Raw genomic sequence first — 21,496 nt, 5'->3', positions numbered from 1 at the left:
TGAAGAGTCGAGCTTTTCCACATTTTCTAAATGGAGGTTATTATGTGTGTAACTTACGTACTAAAGATATGTCCTACCAAAGCATTGTAGTTTGTTACTCTATATGAGGCTTGTCATTGTATAAGTTATTTGACAAATTGTTGTCTCTTTTCAATAGTGGATAGTCAATTGTAGCACGAAATGAGGCGTTTTAAAGTCTCTGTAGGTTTCTAATGAATCCACAAATCAGCCCATTGCTAATGTAGATGTGAATGATAGACTTGTTGATGAGAGAGTGGAGATTGAGTAGTCTAGAACTATGCCACTATGGCTGGTACAAATGGTACATGAGAATAAATTGGATACACCTTTGTCTAGTAATACTTGTTTTAGCTCTCGTAGTGCCCTCTTATGCATGAGATTGTTATGCATTGGCTATTGCTAAGGTGTGTGATGCTGATGAATTTATTTCCTTTTGTAATATTTCCACACTATAAAAGTTAGTTGGTTAGTTTGAAAGTTAGTTAGTCAATTAATAAGTTAGTAAGATTACTAACTAAAACTAACTAAAGAAACAAAAACTAACTAACGTTAATAATTAAGGATTTTTATTTAATTAAAAATATATGTTTAAAAAATCGAGAGACGTAAATTTGAGATTTTTCTCGGATTGACAAGGACCGTAGCTACCCTTCACGGAAGTTACAACGTGAATAAGGAAGATGAGCTATATTAATTACTAATGTTAATGTGTATAGTAAGGATGGTCTAAAAATATTAGATTTTGGGACAAGACTAGAATATTTTCGATATTTTAGATATCATTCTAAAAAGAAATGGAGATTTCTTGAACTAGATGTTATTTAAAAGAAAAGATAAGTGATATTTTAGGTAGTTTTGGAGATTTTATTAAAAGAAAAAATAAAGAGAGGAATTTGCGAAATCGCACGTGCCGCGATCGTTGTCTATAGATAGAAAAAAACACTTCGAACAGAGAAAAGGAGTGAAGTGAGAGCTTTCTAATCAAGTGTTTTGTAGTGTTACCCTCCCTTTCGGAGCCAATGGAACCATTAGATTTATGATCTGAGCATCAGATCACTGATCTTTTCAAGATCCCTCTCCACAAAGAGCTCCTTTTCTTAGCCACAAGCCTATTCTCTAATTCACTATAAATATGAGGCATGGGGAGGCACAAGAGGCATAAGGAGACCCCGAGAGGCTGCGAGAGAGAGGTAGAGAGAAGGATATCCCTCCAAGAGATTGTGAGGAGCTTGAGAGAGAGAGAGAGAGAGAGAGTTGGTTCAATTTTTCCCTATCTCGATCTTCGACTAAGCTATCTTCTCTTACACTCTCCTATCTCGAATCTATTCCACCTTCTTTATTTCTTGAATCTATTTGTGGACGATGGCCTCCAAGCAAAGGATGTCACGTGTAGATGGCAATCCTACAACCAACAATGAAGCTTCGAACGAAGCATCATTGTCAATCCAATTGCGGTATCGGTCGCAAGTGATGTATTTCCAAATTGATAGATGCTTGTTTTGATCCTCGTATGAGATACGTTAGGCCCCATACTATGATACACAAGTATATGTCATTTCATATCACGTATTTAAAAGATCCAGCTTGCAAAGTACATTGATCAAGGAAAGTTAATTGTATCTAGTTGCATATGGCTTGTTTGTTGATAGAGCAATTACAAGGAAGAATCGGTCAAGGGTTATAAATGACATAATCATGATATTAAAAAACTGTGCATACAAGGGTTAAGTAAATTTTACATAGAATCGCTCTTCGATTCCAAGGAAAAGAGCATATATGCGATGGGAATGTTATCGCGACTATTCTTGCATTGTTTGGCAATAATACAATTAGTTTTTTTGTTGGTTGATCGAACAACATCCTAAATGCTTTTACATTCAACTGGTTGTTAGTTTGTTGTTTGGATGATTGTTTCAAGTGCTTGTGATTTATGCTAAATGCGTGGTAAGGGTTTGTGATGACAAGTTGCCATGGGGATAAAGGAATGTTTTCCTAGAAACTGATATTAGGGTTGAATGCCTTGTTGTGTTGGACTCTTAAAGGATTTAATTAAGGAAGGATATATTGCACTGTTGGATCACCTCCATGATCGCACCGCGGATTAACTCGAGAGGGTACTGCTCGATTCATGGGCCGAAGGTCGAGTGGTGAAAAGGCCAACCATGGAAATAATGTTTCACTCCTAGACAGCTTGCGGGTTAGGTGGAGCTTTGGGCACCCCTTGCTAGGTCTAAAATGGAGTTGAAGACCTCGGTGGCCCCCAAATTTGGGCATGTTGGGAGATCTAGATAAAGGATTGAATTTTTGGTGCCATGTGATTTGGACTAGTTACTTCTGCAAGGCAGAAGGGATACTTCTGTTGGACAGAAGGGATACATAATTTCTCCTATATGGGCAGGAGACAAAGATTAACTTGAAGATAAGTTAAAGAAATTATTTGTCAATAGATTGCTTTGCTCTGTTTTCGTGTCTGTGCTATAAGTTATGTGAACGAACCCGGTTTTCTAAAAAGCTTAATTAATGAAGCCGACTTTAAGTGTCATATGTAAATGTGGTAGGACCTAATTAGAAAACTAAAGCTATTAAGGGAAGCGGGTGGGCGGAACCCCTGACGGGTCTGTCCTACGGCAGGGTGGTCCCAGAGAACTGGGAGGCTTCTCACAAGATTTTACTGTTGTTCGACCTTTAGGTATTGTTGGGTTAAAACCCGATTCATGCCGTTTTAGGGGACCAGAATGGGACTATGGCCTATGGGCAGAGAGGTTGAGCAACGCATCCCTCTCGTTTCCCATTCTCTTTGAACCAAGTGCGGCATGGGTCTTCTTCGGCTTGGGCATCTCTGTGTAAAGTAGGATGTCTAGGATCCGATGCTAGAATGCTGTTAGGAGACCTTGGCCACTAGGAGTCCAAATTTCAGGTCTATCCTAGTGGGTTCGGCCATGAGCATTCCATTGCGAGGCGGATTCGAGAAACCCTAGGCGACAAAACTCGGGACATTCCATGGGAGTGCCGGGCAGCGACGGTTAGATTCGTTTTTTGATAGACCGCTAAAAGCGTGCTTGGACAGCCGGTGGGCGGGCACCTTACATCTTTGTAGAGGCACAAAATTTAGAAAATTGGATGGTTGCCATATAAACTGAGCATAATACTTTTGTAAAAAATGACACTTGGTTTTTATGCGACTTTGTCTTTGAATAAAAAGGCCATTCATACGAAGTGGGTCTACAACTTGAAACATAATTCACATGGTAGTTTTAATCACTATGAATCTATACTTATGGCAAAGGATTATGCTTAGTAGAAGGGCATTGACTTTGATGAGACGTTTGCTTTCACTTGCCATGTGATAATAATTCATAGCATGTGTGGATGTGCATAAGTAGCTTATAATGGTTGGAATATACATCAGTCAAACATTAAAGCCGCAATTTTGAATGGTGATTTGTATGAGGAAATACATATTCTACTTTTGAGTGCCATTCTATGGTCTAAAGCAAGCATCTTGGGCTTGGTAGGAAATAATATATGAATACTTGCATGTGGTTTTTAAAATAGTCTAATTGAGGGCACTTGGTATGTCGCATGAGGGTTATGTGCCTCTAATCATTGTGGTTTATATTGGTGATATGCTGCTAATTGGTCCTAATGAGACATATAGATGATTTTAAGACCGAGTTGAATTCAGCATTTGACATGCCAGATTGGACCTATTGAATTATCATTTGGACATTCAGTTTAAATAACTTGATGGGGATATACTTTGTGGTAGACCGATTATGTTAAGGCATTATTGCAAAGATTTGGCCTTGAGAAGTGTTAGCTTATTGCCACTCGCATGGAGACATGTTTGAAATTGAGCCTTTATGATGCTAGACATTGCTTTGATATCTTTCTTTAAAAGCAAGGTGTTGGATGCTTCATTTATGTAAGTCTTATGAGGCATCACATTCAATTTAAAGTCTTATATATGCATAGCTCAAACATCAAGAATTGGTAGGCAGTAAATGGTATCTTTTACTATTTGACTAGAACTCCTCGGCACCTTGGGTTGTTTTATCCCAAGAAGGGATCATTACCACTAGATTTCAGACTCTGACTAGGCTAACTATTGTGATACTTATATATCCATAGGCGGCTTTTGCTTCATGCTTAGGCTTTGGCAACTCTTCGTATGCATATCATGGTTGAGCAAGAAGTAGCTGATTGTGCAACTCCTATTTGTAAAGTTGAGTATAGGGAAACTTTGATAGTTACAATTGAGTATGTTTGGCTCAAATGCGTTTTATGGCTGTTTTGGGTGTCCACTATTCCAACTCTTGATGCCGCTCAGCATGATGGGTCTCATGTTGGCATAGTGTGTCATTAAGCATAGCAAAACGGTCCGTCTGGGAGGCACATTCTTCAAGCATGTCTTCACGATCCCCTTGGGTGGAGCTAGGAGCATTCATAGATGCACGGGAATCTGTGATCTTGTGCTCGAAGTCTCCCTTCGTAGCTCTTGATTCAGCTACAAGTAAGGCATCATAGTAATTAGACCGATCTTCAAAATCACTGTGCTTAATAGCCATGGCAAGTCCTCTTGCTACCACCATTTTTGCAACATTGATGCTATGTCTAGGCATCCACCTAACTTTTGCATACCAGGCCCTTCCATCTACCTAAAATCATTGCCACGATCTGCATTAACACTGGGGCCTTGTACTCTTCTAAATACATCATCAAGTTCAGGACCAAGAATCCTAGTCCCTTCCATTCTCCTCAAAGTATCATCTTCGGGCTGTGGCATACCAGGTTCGTCCATTCTCCTAAGAGTCTTGTCACTAGCAGGTCGTAGTATTCCATGACCATCTATCCTCCTAAGAGCATTGACATTTTTAGGGTGAAGCACATCACGGCCTTCTCTTCTCCACAAATTGTTGTCATCCTCAAGGTGAAGCATAGTAGCACCATCAATCATCCTTAAAGTGAGATCCCCTTCAGGTTGAAGTATACTAGGGCCTTGGGGGTGCAGAATGCCAACACCTTTAGGGTGCAATAAACTAGGTCCTTCCATTCTCAGCAAAACATGATTGCCCTGTAGGAGTGGAAAAACTAGACCATCCATCCTTCTAGGCATGTTCTATCCATCAATATGCAACAATCTAGGTCTATCAATACGCCTCTCAACCCCGATAGGCCTCGGGATGCCCATGGTCCTATCTACACTTGGCAGCCACTGCTCTCCATCATACATGCTCAGCTCTATGGGCTCATGCTGTATTAGCATGGATGATTTTCCCAGGATAGAGATGCAATCTACAACCCTACAATCCTTAAACAAACAGATACCCTTATACCTCAAGAAGTGTTTTGATCTGAATCCTATGATGCCTAAACAAACAGATACCCTTACTAGAACAATGAAGACCCTTCAACAGTTAATCATTTGCCACTACCATCTTCTCTGAAAATCAGAGCTCATAGGAAGTTGCATAGAAACTTAGCACATTGAAGTGTATTGCCATTATATCAAGGAGAGACTCTTTGTAGGAGAGATCAACTTGGCCTATATGCTAACACATGACAACGTTGCATATGTTTTCACAAAGTCTTTGTCTCGTTAGAAGTTTGAAGCTTTTCACAAAGCTTTGGACTTACTCCCCTTTGTGGATTGATTATAGTCAACATGGCTTGGCATGTTCCTTAGATCAGTGTCAACTCTTGTGTGAAAGGTGAGAAGGATCGAAGCTTGCACGCGAGCTATGGCGGGAGAGCAAGAGCAAGAAAGAGAGACAAGAAATGGGAACTCCAACAGTCACAATGTGTGACCGGGCCTTCCTTTATTCAAACTGTCACTAAAAGAATAAAGAATAAAGTGACGTGACGGGCGCCCGCCACCTGCAGTGTGCAGTGGCGGGTACTGTCAGTGTAGTAATACACGGGGCGGCACGGCGGAGGCGCCTTTACCCCCAACAACCTCCCACTTAAAGGCGAATCTGCCCTAGTGAGAGAGAAAAGAAAAAGAAAAGACAGTACAAATGTACATAGGTACAAGGGATGAGGAAAGGTGACATCTCATCCAACGCCCATCAACCTCCTGAGGAAGGCAAAGCGCTCAGTAGTGAGGCTCTTCGTGAGCAAATCTGCAGGATTCTCGTCAGTGGAGATCTTGACAAGGTCAACAGACCTGTCCTCCACGACACCACGTATGAAGTGATACCTCACCTCCATGTGTTTCGTCTTCGCATGGAAGACCGGATTCTTAGCCAACTGAATGGCACTCATAGAATCCGAATGCAGTGTAGGTGTAGCATCAATCTCAAGGTCAGCAACTAGACGGCCTAACCATATGGCCTCCTTGCAAGCCTCAGTGGCTGCAACATACTCGGCCTCAGTGGTAGACAAAGCCGTACACTTCTGAACCCTGGACATCCAAGAGATAGCCCCTCCAGCATAGGTGAATACATAGCCAGAAGTGGACTTCCTACTATCTGCATGTCCTGCATAATCGGAGTCAGTGTACCCCACGACCCCTGTATCCTGGCTGCCATAGCAAATACACATATCTGCTGTGCCCTTCAGGTACCTCATGATACCCTTCACGGCATCCCAATGTCTGCTGCCAGGTGTAGCCATATAGCGTGCCACAACACCAACTGCATGTGCAATATCTGGACGAGTGGCTATCATGGCATACATCAAACTGCCCACGGCTGATGCATAAGGGATCTTGGCCATCTCGGCCCTCTGCTCATCTGTCTGCGGACAATCGGCCTGTGATACCTTCACATAAGAAGGTAATGGACAGCCAATAGGCTTTACGTCCTGCATGCGGAAGCGCTCAAGGACTTTATGAATGTACTCCCGCTGTGAGAGATACAAAAGTCCCTGATGCCTATCGCGCTTAATGCGCATCCCAAGTATATGTGAGGCCTGTCCCAAATCCTTCATCTCAAAGCTCTTCTTCAGCTGAGATTTAAGAGCATCTAGCTCATCATGAGCTTTCCCTACTATCAGCATATCATCAACATAGAGTACCAAGATAAGCAAACTGCCATCACGGGCTTTCTTCGTGTAAAGACACGGATCCATAGCACTCCTGCTGTAGCCCTGTGACTGCATAAAGGCATCAAACTTATGATACCATTCCCTAGGTGCCTGCTTCAAGCCATACAAGCTCTTCTTCAACTTGCACACTAGGTGCTCCCTGCCAGGTTCTGCAAAGCCCTTAGGCTGATCCATATAGATCTCATCATGCAAGTCCCCATGTAGAAAAGCCGTCTTGACATCCATCTGATATAGATCTAAGTCAAGCTGTGCAACCAAAGCCAAGACTAAGCGCAGGGTGGTCATCTTAACCACAGGAGAGAAGACCTCATCAAAGTCCACACCATGTTCCTGCTTAAAACCCTTTGCTACCAATCTAGCCTTGTATGCCGGCTTGGGGTGTCCAGGGGTACTTTTCAGCTTGTACACCCACTTGCATGGCAAAGCCTTCTTGCCCTTAGGCAAGGCAACCAAATCCCAAGTCTCATTCTTATGCAAGGAGTCTATCTCAGACTGCATAGCCCTCTCCCAGGAGTGACTGTCACCCCTGCGCATAGCCTCATCATAAGTGAAAGGCTCTCCTGCATCTGTAACCAAAACATAATGCATAGAGGGCTGAAATCTGTCAGGTGGACGTCTATCTCTAGCAGACCGTCTCACCGCAGGCTCTGCTGCCTGTCTAACTACCTGTCCAACATCCTGGCCCTGTGGAGGAACTGCTGCAGGCTGTACTACTGGCTGTGCTGGAGCTTTAGGCTCCTCCTGAAAGATCACTCTGCGGATCTCAACCACCTTCTCAGGCTGCCTGTGCATCTTGTCTTCATGGAAGACGACATCATGGCTGCGTACTATTTTCCGCGCCTGCGGATCCCATAGGCGATAGCCCATCTCTCCTGACTCACCATAGCCAAGGAATATACATTTAATGCTCTTTGGATCCAATTTACTCCTCTTGTCCTTGGGCACATGGCAGAATGCCTCACATCCAAAGACACGGAGATGCGCATAAGAGGGTGGCTTACCAGCCCAAACTTCCTCTGCAACCTGGAAATCCAATCCACTGGAAGGCGATCGGTTTATGGCATGCACTGACGTACTAACTGCCTCAGCCCAAAAACTCGGGGGTAGGCCTGCATGGCTAAGCATAGAGCGCACACGCTCCTGAATAGTCCTGTTCATGCGCTCAGCCAAACCATTCTGGGGTGGGTTGTAAGGGGCGGTCAACTGACGCTTAATACCCCTGTCATCACAAAACTGCTCAAAAGCATGCGAGACATATTCTCTCCCATTATCTGTCCTAAGGCATTTCAGCCTATACCCAGTCTGGTTCTCAACAAGAGCAAGCCATCTCTGAAAAACTGCCAAGACATCGGACTTCTGCTTTATGGGATAAGCCCACACTTTCCTAGAAAAATCATCAATGAAGGTAACGAAGTACTTCGTGCCACCCATAGACATGCAAGGCATAGGCCCACAAACATCGGAATGCACCAATGCCAAGGGCTCACTCATGCGTGGCCTACCCGATTTCTTATGCGTAGATCTATTCTGCTTACCATAAAGACAATGATCACACGAGTCAAAACATGCATAATCCAAAGGCGGAAGATACTGCAAACCAGATAACATTTTCATTCCTTTCAAAGACATATGCCCCAAACGGGCATGCCAAAGTGATACATGTGGGATAGAGCCCACTGCCAAAACATGGTCTACAGAAGACCCAGATACAACAAGAGGATAGAGGCTGCCAGCCTTGGCGCCTCTAGCAAGCACAAGTCTGCCTTTGGTAATCTTCCAGGCAGAATCCCCAAAACAGACATGAAATCCTGCATCATCCAACTGTCCTGCAGACATAAGACTACGCGTAAGCGTAGGTACATGACGTACATCCCTGAGCAAAAAGGAACTGCCAGTGGAAAACTGCAACTGAATATCTCCACAGCCCACAATATCAAGAGACCTGTCATCTCCAAGTCTGACTGATCCAGATACAGTACGGTAAGAGTGAAACCACTCACGGTAAGGCGTCACATGGAAGGACGCACCTGAATCCAATAACCAGCACTGTGCATACATACTAGGTGTCTCAGTCAAGTGTGAAGCATCAGAAGAACTAGCTGCAAGTATAAACTCATCACCACCATCGGACTCTTCAGTCTACGTGACATTAATTTCCTCAATCTTGACGTTGGACTTCGCAGGTACTATGCTGCGATCAGAGGACTTCTCCTGCACTTTATCTTTCCCCTTATCCTTGCGCTTCTCATTGCGCAACTCATGACACTGTGGTCTAATATGGCCCTTTTTCCCACAATGATGACAAGTGACATTTGCATTGCGTCCACGCGACTTACTACGCAACTTGCCACCACGAGATTTAGACCGACCCTTCTGCGAGTCACGGCCTCGGCCATTACCACGGTCATACCTGTCATTCCTGCCTCTAACTGTCAAAGCATGACTACCACGAGAGGCATCCAAGTTTTTGCGATTCACCTCTTCCTGAAGAAGAGCACTCTCAACATCTGCCAATTTTAGAGTAGCACTAGAGGCACAAAGAGCAGTGCGGAATACATCCCATGACTCATTCAGAGTTCCAAGCAAGAAAAGAGGAGTTACTTCCTCTCCAAAGGTGATATCCAGCGAAGTCAGGTTCTTCAGTATAGCATGGAACTGGCTCAAGTGAGCAGACATAGTCGCATTATCCTTCATGCGCAGATCCATAAGCTGCTTCAACCAGTACATCTGACTCGCCGGACTTTTCTTATCATAAAGATTCTTGATCTTATTCCATAGATCCCATGCACTCTGTGCTTCCTCAAATACATTATAATGTACCTGTTCAGTGAGAGACAATACAATCGTGGACTTGCATAGCTCATCAAGTTCAAGCCAGTCGTCATTGTCCATAGTTTCAGGCTGCTCCCCACTCAACCGAAGTGGCTTAATCTGAGATTTCTGCACCAAAACCTGCCATATTTGACTCTTCCAGTAAGAGTAGTTGGTACCATCCAACTTTGTAATGTTAAAGATGGCACTATCATGCGAAGATGACGCCATTATGCAAGCTGGAAATGCCCAAACAGTCCAAAACGGCTTGCTGTTTTACTGCAGAAACTGCCCAAAAATGACCAAAACGGGGTCCAAAGGGCGAGCAAAGTGTGCCAAAAGTGGCTGCCCACTTAGTACTAGGTGCGGTACACCAAATCAGGATATTTCAGCATGAAAAGTACACCTCAGTCCACCAATAACTGCTTGCTGTAATAAATTGCAGGTATGCAGTCTAGAGAGCAAACTGTCCCAAAATAGGATCCAATGTCAAGCAAACAATGCTAGGTCCAAAGCCGGCATGAAATGGACATAAGCAAGGCCAATGACAGTGAAAAGAACATGAGCTCAACACCAAGCATGTCAAAATAACATCTGCCAGTGAAAGGCACACCCCCAGACACTCTAGGCAAAGTGTTCCTGTAACTGCCAAAACCTGACACAAATAGGTATCTGCTCAAAGAGAAAGATCCAAATATGAGACTCAGCTCATAAGCATCCTGTGAACCAAGAGTACATCAATGCATATCCATAAAGATCGGAGTATGATCCCAAAGTCTCAATGTGTATGTAGCTGCTCAAGACATAAACTGCTCCAAATACATGTAAGTGCTCCAATAGCATGCAACTGTCAAAGGTCAAGAAAGCATGTAAAATGCTCCCACTGGCACAAAAGGCGTACAAAGCGAGCTCAGAAGCTCAAACAACCCAAGAGAAAGCACCAGTGATAAGTGACCCTGTCAATGCATCAAGCGCATCCGAGAGAGCATGACATACATGAAGCACCGGTCGTATTAACCATGAAGCAATACATAAGCCCAAATAAGCTCTCGGTCAACTCAATGACATCCAAATAGCAACCAAGATCAGTGATCAAGTAAGCCGGGAATGCTCAAATACATCCAAATCCAAGCTCCAAATGTCGGTATGGCATACACGAACCAAATAGCATATGTCACGAACCAAAGCATGTAATGCAAAAGCCTAACTGTCAAGGAGAGACATGAGGCATAGGCGGTCCATGAGCATGCCGAGTCGGTCCAAATGCCAGTGAAGACGGAGCTAATGCGAAGCTCAAAAGCATCCCATAATCTCATACATATGCTCCAAGTCGTCCCCAAATGTCAGAGATATCATGCCAAAGCTCAAAGCATACATCCGGTATCGGTAGGTAAGTGCCAAAGCATGTAAAGTACCTTCAGTCCACTGTTATTCCAGCATGTATTTACTGTTCTAAACAGTAGATTTCAGCCCCAAATTCTAGCCAAAATCATGGTCAAACCAAATGCATACATCCCCAATACATCCGGGTAGGAAGTAGACCGCATACGGGCATCAAACAAGGTAACCGGAGTAGAGTATAAGCATTAAATGCCAATGCCAAGTGTGGCTGCCCTGTTTCCAGCACTGTATAACAGTAAATAACAGTCCCAAATCAGCCAATATTTCAAGCCAAAATCATGGCATAATCATGTGCATACATTTCCAAGGCACTAGGCATCATGTAAACCGCATACGGGCATCAAATAGCACAACCGGAATGGAGTATAAGCAACAAATGCTAATGCCAATGGTGCTGCCCTGTTTTCAGCCTGTTATGACAGTTTATGACAGTCCCAAATCTGAAGAAATCAGCCCCGAAAGATCAAGACCAATGCCCAAAGCTTGAATGACATCAAACATGAAGTCTATAGCCCTCTTGATCAAGGTAGAGAGCAAGAAGCAATGGCCAAGTGTGGAGCTGAAGTAGATGAGTGCTCACAGCCTGGAAAAAATGATGCAATCTGCCCTGTTGGTGCTGAACTTGCTGCTGCTCCACATGGGCTGAAAAGGGGGTAATGGGGGGCTCAATGATGGCCCAAGGTAGGCACATACCAAGCCATGAAGGCCCAATGCAAAGGGGAGGGAAGATGTGAGCTATGGAGCTCAAGAAGAGTGGCTGCCCTTTGTTCCTGCCCTGTTTCAATCTGAGAATACACTCAAATGCCTGCAAATGCTGAAGCAATACCTCAAGGGCAAGGCCCTGATGAAGCTCAAGAAGGCCAGGATGGAGCTCGGGAAGCCGGGGAGAGTCGGGAGCTCAAGAGGTCGGCTATGGCTGCCGGGATGGAGACCCAATGCGTGAAGCGAGTCGATGCGAAGGTCGGGAAGCACCGAGTCGAGCTCGAGCAAGAGAATGCCAAGCTCTGATACCAGTTGAAAGGTGAGAAGGATCGAAGCTTGCACGCGAGCTATGGCGGGAGAGCAAGAGCAAGAAAGAGAGAGACAAGAAATGGGAACTCCAACAGTCACAATGTGTGACCGGGCCTTCCTTTATTCAAACTGTCACTAAAAGAATAAAGAATAAAGTGACGTGACGGGCGTGGCGGGTACTGTCAGTGTAGTAATACACGGGGCGGCACGGCGGAGGCGCCTTTACCCCCAACATTGTGCAACACATCAATCCTAGGAAGGATTTGCTACCATATTTTGATAGTGATATGTATTAACACATTTACGATCGCCAAGGCATTTTTTTCTATCTTGAGGAGGTTTTGTTCCGTTGGCCTTGTATATATGCCTATTCACTCTAGGGCATGCTAAGTCTTGGAAATCTTCTCATTGATAGCTTACAATGCACTTTTTGTTGTGTGCTCTCAAGCTTCTTCTTCTCCAAGCTTTTCCTCCCACCTGGGATTTTTGGCAAAGAATGATCCTCATGGTGCTTTTCCAAAGCTCTTGTGCTAAGGGGAAGTCGAAAATCTGATTACTGTAAGTCTCTAGTTGGCTTCCACATCTAGACTAGGTTGATGGAAGGTGAATGTGAGTCAAGTGCAAATAGAGTCACCTTTTAAAACCTAAACAGTGTTAGAGCCTCCTCCAACTTTGAAGGAAGACTAAACAGAGATTGTGCCTCCTCCAATGTTTAGCAGCAGCATGTTTGCCTCTGATCCTAGCTGCCTGGATCATCCTTATTTACATGGGCAGAGTATTGGAAGAATGGAATGCTTGACATCTCTGGCAGAAGGAATGTGCCTTCGTGAAACAAATGGTGTTCAGGTTTTTTTTTTTTTGTATGAGATTTGAAGCATTTAGTCTCACACAAGTAATGATGTGCAAGATTTTCTTGTATGAGATTTGAAACATTTAGTCTTGTGCATATAGTTTTGGTGCAAATGGTGTGAATGCAACAGAATGTATATCTGGCTATTGTATATCTCTCTAATATTGACCTAAATGGTGTGGAACTTTATTTTTTTTGTAAGGTTATTGAAGTGTTGAAATCTTAGTGTGTGATTTTATGGTTTTGTGCACTTCCTAAAAACAAGTATGCTTACAAGAGTGACCTTCCACTTTTACAGTTCTGTAACAGTGCAATTTTTGGAACCACTACGTACAATCTCTCGGGTGGTGGCAAAAGGAAATGATAGCAGTATACTTTTACAGGTAATTCATGGGTAATCCTTTATTCATTGATATAATAAAAACTATATGCTAAAGTGGCTCAAGTGTTGATACAACTTTTTTATACTAGGCTAGCTAAGCCATTAAGAATGTTACACGTGACCTAGTTAGTAGTGCTCTGCAACATTTTAACTTTGGACTGCATGGGGCTCAGAAGCAGCTGTCAAGTGCTCAGATTGTAAACGTGTGTTCTGAATGCAGTTAGGCTTGGTAGTTAGTTCGTGCCAGATTGTATTAGTTTATATAGTTTAGTTGTATGAGTCAGAACATCTGCAATTGACAAACTAATTTAGGGAATCTACTATGACGGATAGCTTACATAAAGCTTTTGTGTTAAAAGCAAAAATTGCTGAGCAAAAAATCTTGGCTGAATGCAGATGTTTTGAAATACTGGATTGGTTCTTTTTAATTCGATGCTTGGAAATGTCAACAGTCAAACTGATATGTTGTGACTGAGTTTTCAAAATTCTTTTCTTGAAAATGACAAATGGACATGTTACAAGTGAATGTAGAGATGCAATGTCATGGATGTGTATGTAGCTTAAATATAATGGATGTAGAGAGCAATGCCATGGATGTGTACAGAGCCTTAAATGTAATGCTATCTAGAGATAGAGTAATCGTCTACATCAGTTACTTGAATAATGCAGTTTGCTGACATGCACGTTAAAGCCCTTGCATGCAACATACATGGATAATTTACCTCAGAAAGGTAGTATGCAGAAAAAATGCACTCTGGTTCAAAGCTCAGAAATATACTGAGTAGATGTGGCATTATTTAATCTTGTAGATCCATCTGTTCGTGTAGGACCTTTTGCTGGTGTTACTGCTTTTCTGCAGCTGGGTAATGCTTGGGGATTCATTGAGTTTCCTAACCTCTGATCCTTTTGATTTTCTGGGAGATTGGCTCATTCTAAGGCTGCTAATTGTTGAAATTTGAACCTAGCAGCAATCCTGCTATCTGTCTGAAATTAGAAATCTGCTTCCCATATTGCTGCTCTTTGTTTAAAATTCCTGGAGACCCATAGTTCTCTTCATTATTTAGAGTAGAGGCCACCATAGTTAACTTGACTATATCAAGAAAGTAGACTGGTACTTAACTCCACAGTCCTCTTCATTATTTGGAGTAAAGGCCACCATATTTAACTTAACTGTATCTAGAAAGTAGATTGGTACTTAATACATTTTTATTTTGGTGACAGGTTACCCTGATATCTCAGGTAAATGCAGTTATTACAATATTAGACGCCCATCTTGACTTGCAGCCAGGTTTTATCCATGGTGCAGATGCCAATGGCAGGCCATATCCTTCCAAGGTGTTACCTTTGGTTATGGCACCATCAGCTGAATCAGCTCTTTTGTTTACTGCACATCTAGAAGCAAACAACAAACAAGTTGGTAAGTTGTTGGAATCCTAGTTCCAATTTGAAGGGATTTGGAAATTTAGAGTTGCTGAGGTAGATGTTTGAGGTGACTGAACTCTTTTGATGGGGCCGTATTGTATTGCAGAAAACTCAATTTCACAAGGCCAATCAGACAATGGAAGTACTCTGAGCATAGAGTATCAAATAATGGGAGATAGAGCTCTTGGTGCCCATTCACCCAGCAAGTGTTTCAAGGGTGCAGAGGCCCAGGAAGAAAGAGTGTTACTGTTCAGAAGCCTGCTTTTCTTACAAATGCCAACTTTGGATCCATTACTTGCTGTTGGGATGCTACCTCTTCCTTGTGATAATCCATGTGTAGGAGAGCAACTAACCATACAGTGGAGGGTTGAAAGGCTTAAAGAAGGATTTCACAAGTCTGCCAATGCAAGAGCGACAAAAGAAATGGTAACAGTGTGCAAACTCTCTTTGACAAAATGACTGAAGCTAAATGGTTTGGTATAGTAATTTGATTGTAACAATTGAAAGTTGTTGTATCTGAATATTGGCAAAAGAAGTTTAAAGTTCCAGAGGATAGTGTCTCCGTTACTTATAACAGCACATAATATTGTTCCATTACAGTGAAATCAGAGTGAAACTCCTGTTCCATAAGTAAAGCTTGGATCATGGGGCTGTCTTTGCACAGGAAAGCCTGCAACATAGAAGTTGAGATTGCTCTGCTGTAGTTCACAATAGAATATTCAAAGAGACAGAGATCCCTAGCTCATTCTTTAGTCCTTGAATATGTTGTTTGTCTGACAGCTGCATGCCATCAAAGTAGTGATAATGCTTTCACGTGTGACTGGAAGCAGGCTATTGGTGACACACGGGATAATCTTGAAAGAGCTAGCTGTATTGCAGTACGTCATATGTTTTAGGTCCTTCTGTATTTAATTCCTGAATAGGTACAGGATCAGGATTGCCTTTCATACTTTTATTTGAGGTGTTTCATTCAATGCTAGACGGCCATAGAAGGCTTGGTATTCTTTGACAGCTTGATTTACAAAACATGTTGTTGTCCTTTGAGTCCGACTCAAGATACATTATCCTGAACCCTAATTTTAGGTACTAGTAACTCCACTAAATCCCTAGAGGAGTTTTATAGTAGTTGCCACCGTATCTCGTCATGACCCCCCTAATCGGACCATTATGTGAGATGCTTCTTCCCATAGAACCATTCATGTTGTGAATGGATCTAGACATAAGCATCTTCTATAAGAGTTAGTCAATTGAGCATTGTATCATGATCTGCTAATTACACACACACACACACACACACACACACATCTATAATATTTTCTGTTTTTGTGTGGGGAACTCCAAATGCGTTGAAAGTCCACCGATCAAGTTTCAATGCATGTACACGTGCTGTCAGTAACTAATGATGTTCTCCACACTTTTGGTCACAACTTGGACAAGATCACAAAGAGCATTCAGACACATACACGTGCTGTCAAGAGTAATCCAAACACCTCAGATTTGAGCTTGATGAATCCATTGAGTGTTATTATCCATAGAGATTTCTTGCTCTGACCACAAAGTCATATGACATCAACCCCCTCCAAACCCCCACATCCTGTGGCATGTGCTACACCACATGCAGTAGCCTCCCTACAAGTGTTGCAACAGAGTGAATATGTGGGATGAAATTTGTGACCATGCTCAAAACTGGTCTTAAGTAAACCAAAGGCTGTAGAACTTTAACTGTGAATAGATCAAACACTTAAAACATAATAAAAATCAAAGAATGGTTCCTCCTGTACAACTGCTCAAATCTCAGCTAGAGACAAACACAGCAAGAATTTGTGCCCCTTGCGATATTGCTTTATTTTTTATTTCATGATCAGAATAATGCAACTCTCCTCACATGCACTTGCACCATGCACAAGCAGTTCCAGATCAGGCTTAGCAGCCCGTGACTGAATCTCACACATGCCAACTGACACCCTGTCAGAAATGGTTCAGGCAGCCTATGAGCACCCTGGATAACCTGCCCTGTGACTCATGAAGCGTACATGCAGCCAGTCAACATCTTGATTGTCTCAACAGGCATTATAGTTTTGTAGACAACTCAATCGTGAGGTATGAAATCAAATATTCAAGCACAAAGTATAAACACAAATGTACGATAAAACATGAAGGAATAACACCATGAATTGAGGTATCCGCCTGGTGGGGGGGGTGTAGACAACAGTGAACAGGACGCCAGCTGATGTAGGATCTGCAAAAACAAGGATGAACTGAATTGGTTGGGAAGCCTTTGTGTGTTGGCTTATGAGACATAGAAACTTTGGAAATTTAAGTTAAGTTTGGTAATTTGAGTTTTGGGGCTATTTTAAAGACCTAATTAAGGTTTTGAATTTGTAATTCACCTTTTAAGCTTTAACACCCCTTCACAAGCCCAAAGCTAGAACCTAGGAGGGATTGTCAAGTATAGCTTAGCCTGTAATATCTTGAGACTTCCCACCTTAAAGCAGCTAAGGCATTGGACAAAGGGTGCATGTCAGTTGTCATGTGGCATTTGAAGACTATAGAGGGGATGATTATCTTACCTTGAGAGCCCCAAAGGCCACCCAATAGAGGCCAAGGCATTGGACAAAGGGTGCTTGTGGGCTGCCTAATGGCCTGCGAGCACTTGCAAAGGCAATGGTACTGCTTTGAATTATCTTTTTTTGTTGTTTTTAAAAATAATTGTGGCCATGGGAACAAATATGGAATGGTTAGATTCAACATCTCAAAATAGAAACACTATTCCAATGGCTTATCCAAGGTATTGGTAACTAGGAAAATATAGAAATATGTGAAGAATGTTGCAATGGAAGTCTTGTCATGGAGACTGCCATGTGACTTACTGCAAATATGGTGGATCCAAGTCAAGTATTCTTTGATAAAGGAAAAGGGATAAAGATGCATAGATGTATGTTCATAAAAGCACAATGCCAATACACAGGGTAATGCAAAGTGTCATGATCAAGCAAAATGTTGCAACATTGCTGCTTGGACAATGCCATCTTAGGGGAATTGTTCACTTGTCTTGAGCGCCCTTTTACAATCATGATTAACAAGATATAAACGGATGATAATACAAAATATATGTCACTAAAGAAATGGTGCCGGAAGACTTGTAAACCCTGAGACAAGAAGTTGAAGCACCTACGCGAAATGGTGGAAGTAAGTACTGAAGGATCGGTCTATTGTTGGCTTGGTCAATATATCTCCCAAATTGGTGGATGAAGGCACAAACTCTAGGTGGATGATGCCTGGCTTAACTTGCTCTCTTGTGAAATGGTAGTGCTTACCAACATGCTTAATCATTGGATTGATGATGGGATTACCAGCAAGTGCTATAGCACTCAAGTTGTTGCATAAGATAACAATTGATATACTTAATGGAAACTATAGCTCTACCAACAAAATGCTAAGATAGATGGCGTTCATGACGCCATCATAGAGGGCTTGATACTCAGCCTTGGCAGCGGAGGTAGGCACCATCTCCTGTTTACTGTTGGATCAAACAAGGGGAGCCGTGCTTAGGGAGAAGATGTAACCACCATGGATATGTGGTATATGGGGATCTCCTACCTAATCAAAGTGAGTGTACACTTGCAAAAGTAAACTTTTACCATAATGCAAGTCAATGTAAACAAGCAATCCAATGTGACATTTTAAGTGTGTTGAAAATTCAGGAATGAAACAAAGTAAGCAATATCCAAGCCTAGTGTAAATCAATTGGAGAAGTTTTCCTACCATAGATCAATAGGTGTGCTCATTGAAGGGCTGGTCATGAAGATCCTTAGAAAGCTTCACAATAGGATTAAGAGGAGTGGCGATGGCACGTATTTGATCGGTGCAATACCCATCTACTAATTGAAGGCCATATTCTTGCTGAGAAACAAAGATTCCATCCCATGTCGAACAACCTCCATGCTAGGAAGACAATCAGCCAAGGTCATCCATCTCAAATGTAGAGCACAACTTGGCCCTTATATTTGCCATAGTTATAGAATCTAAGCCCATGATCAAAAGATCCACATACAGTGGGATGTCAGAAACTCATTCATTCTATGAAACTAAGAATGAGACACTTGCTTTAACCCATGAAGAGCTTTCTTGTCTTGATGGTCTAGAAGTGAGAATCTAGAAGATTGATTTGCATAGACCTCCAAATGACCATTAAGGAAGGCACTTTTGATATCCATCTAATACATAGGTCAATTGTGTTGCGTAGTTAGTGCAATTTGTAAACGTGAATATATTAACCAGACAATTAGCACAAAGGTTTCTTATTAGTCAATTCCTTGCTTCTATTGAAATCCTTGTATCACAAGGCGAGCCTTTTACTCATTCAAGGTTCCATTAGCTTTCGTTTTTTGTTCTAAATATCTATCTAGTCCCAATGACCTTCTTATGCCTTGGATGATCCACCAAAGTCTAAGTTCCATTCTAGTCAATGTTCTCAAGTTCCTTTTCCATGGCTTCTTACCATTGCGAAAATGTTAGAGCCTATTGCCAACTATTAGGGTGAGAATGCTATATAATTTGCTCTAAAGACACGTGCAAGTGATGTGAGCCTAGCAGATATTTTGGGTCTCTTTGGGATGGAATGTGGTGGAAAGATCCTCGAATCTCGAATGGTGTTGGTACTAGTGAGGTAATGGGTTCCTAAGAGGGACTTGGAAGCTCAAGTCTTTGCAGGCGGATCAAGAGCAAGTAGTAGACCAGACTCAAATGATACTATCGTAGGTAATGTAGGTTGAGCAGTAGGCTCCAGTGCCGGTATAAGAGGTTACATAAGATTCCTCTCGTCAAAGACAACATCTCTTCTTGTAATGATTGGGTTTCTTTTAGGCGTAAGCTTTGGCTTATGAAGAGTATACTACAAAAGTCAAGAGTTTGGATTGAGGCATGATCTTTTTAATCTTGTTATCAAGAGTATGCATGTACACAGTCTTTGAGGTGACCGATGGCAGGTTGAGCAGCAAACAATGCTTTGAAGAGGATCTTTTGAGGGACGGTTGCAATTGGATACTAGTTGAGGATGTACACTGTAGGTATTAATAACCTTATTCCATAGTTACTTAGGAAGCTTTGTTGTGAATAGCATAGAGCATGCCATGCTCATCTTAGTTTGTTTCCACCCTCTATGACTTCATTCTGTATGACTTCATTCTGTAAAGGAGAGTTGGTAGAGATGAGCAAGCACTAAATGCTGTGCTTTTGTCATAACAACTCAAAAATCAGATGGAAGACAAACTCACCAGTATTATCATGTCTCATTCTCCCTATAGAGATATCCATTCGATTTTTCACAAAGTGCATCCAAGTAGAAAATATGTAAAGGTGTCAGATTTATTCTTTAAGAACTAGACCTATATATATCTTGAAAGGTCATCCACAATGAGAAAGAAGTACAATGCACCATTAGTGGCTGTGTTGGATGTTGGCCTACAAAGATCAACGTGAATTATCCTAAGAGGCCTCTCAGCTCTATGTGTGGTTTAGTGAGAATAGGGTGTGCATTGTTGTTTTCCCAATCGACAGGCTTTATAGAGACCCTTGTACAGTTTTAGGCATGGGTTCCTTAACCATCTGACGGCATGAAAACTCGTAAAGAGAGTCACACTCAAGGTGTTTGAAGCGAAATGCCAAAGAAGATCTTCATTCGTAGGATTCATAGTAGTAGCTAGGGCATGGAGCCTATGGAATTCGAAGCCCTCAAATGTTGACAGTGAGAGAAAGTGCATCATTAGATAGAGGCCATTCGCTTGTACTTCACCATAAGCAATCACTAAACCACTCTTGCTCTCAAGTATCTCGAGTATGGTTGCTATGAAGGAGATAGCTCGCTCCAATTAGAAAAGCTAATGGACGGATAGAAGGTTCATCCCAAGTTGGGGGACAGCTGTGCATAATACTGTAGCTGATATTCCAACCTATCAAAGGAAGACATAGTAGACAGTGAGATCACTTGTTGAATAAAATTGAAGTATTTCTTTGATAACTTGTTGCCGAACAATGTGACATTGTGATTAGGGACATCATATAGTAGTAAAACTCAACGAGTAAACACTGGTATTTTGTTAACTTGACCTTAATGCCATCTTGGTTTATGAACTTGAAATCTTGGAGCTCATGGTCGAGATATATGATGGATTCTATCGCGAGCTATATAGTAGTCAATCAAGTATTCCTTCTCAGATGCAAGTCAAAGTGCTGTTAGCGTGATTGAATTTTGGGAGGCGATCTTGCATTAGCTCAACTATGGCTGAAGTAGTTGAGTAGTGTAATTGGACCCATTGAAACAAGTGTTATCATTGAATGCATTTTTGGTAGATGCGGATGAGGAGCTTGAAATGTAAGGTGTAGGGCAAGAAGGGTATGGTGGATAAATAGAGTAATGTGAGTAAGATGGGTAGGCAAGAATAGGATTAGGGTTGCCATAGGGTATTGAAGGAGGAGGCACTCAAGCCCAATTACTTGGCAAAACTGTTGATTGTGGCACAAGAATATAATTAGATGGTCCACTAGGTAAC

The 21,496-nt window shown here is 42.2% G+C and overlaps 1 protein-coding gene across 2 annotated transcripts in view; it reads left to right on the top strand.

The window, feature by feature from the left end:
• Positions 1-21,496, top strand: part of CLUB (TRAPP II complex TRAPPC10/CLUB) — a 163,450-nt gene that overhangs the window by 117,446 nt on the left and 24,508 nt on the right. For both annotated transcript variants that reach the window (XR_015691343.1, XM_087681576.1), the window contains exons 16-18: positions 13,440-13,524; positions 14,745-14,940; positions 15,052-15,371. Coding sequence is in view for 1 of the 2 variants with exons in the window: in XM_087681576.1 (XP_087537702.1) it covers positions 13,440-13,524; positions 14,745-14,940; positions 15,052-15,371 (601 nt within the window). In the remaining variant the exon portion in view is untranslated. The remainder of the gene's footprint in view (positions 1-13,439; positions 13,525-14,744; positions 14,941-15,051; positions 15,372-21,496) is intronic.

Source organism: Lygodium microphyllum, chromosome 7, assembly GCF_053477565.2.
Source record: "Lygodium microphyllum isolate KBCC chromosome 7, Lygodium_microphyllum_v1.1.10, whole genome shotgun sequence".
In the NCBI taxonomy this organism is placed as follows: Eukaryota; Viridiplantae; Streptophyta; class Polypodiopsida; order Schizaeales; family Lygodiaceae; genus Lygodium; species Lygodium microphyllum.
Note: the sequence above shows the minus strand (reverse complement) of the source record. Positions and strands in the feature narration are given on the sequence as shown.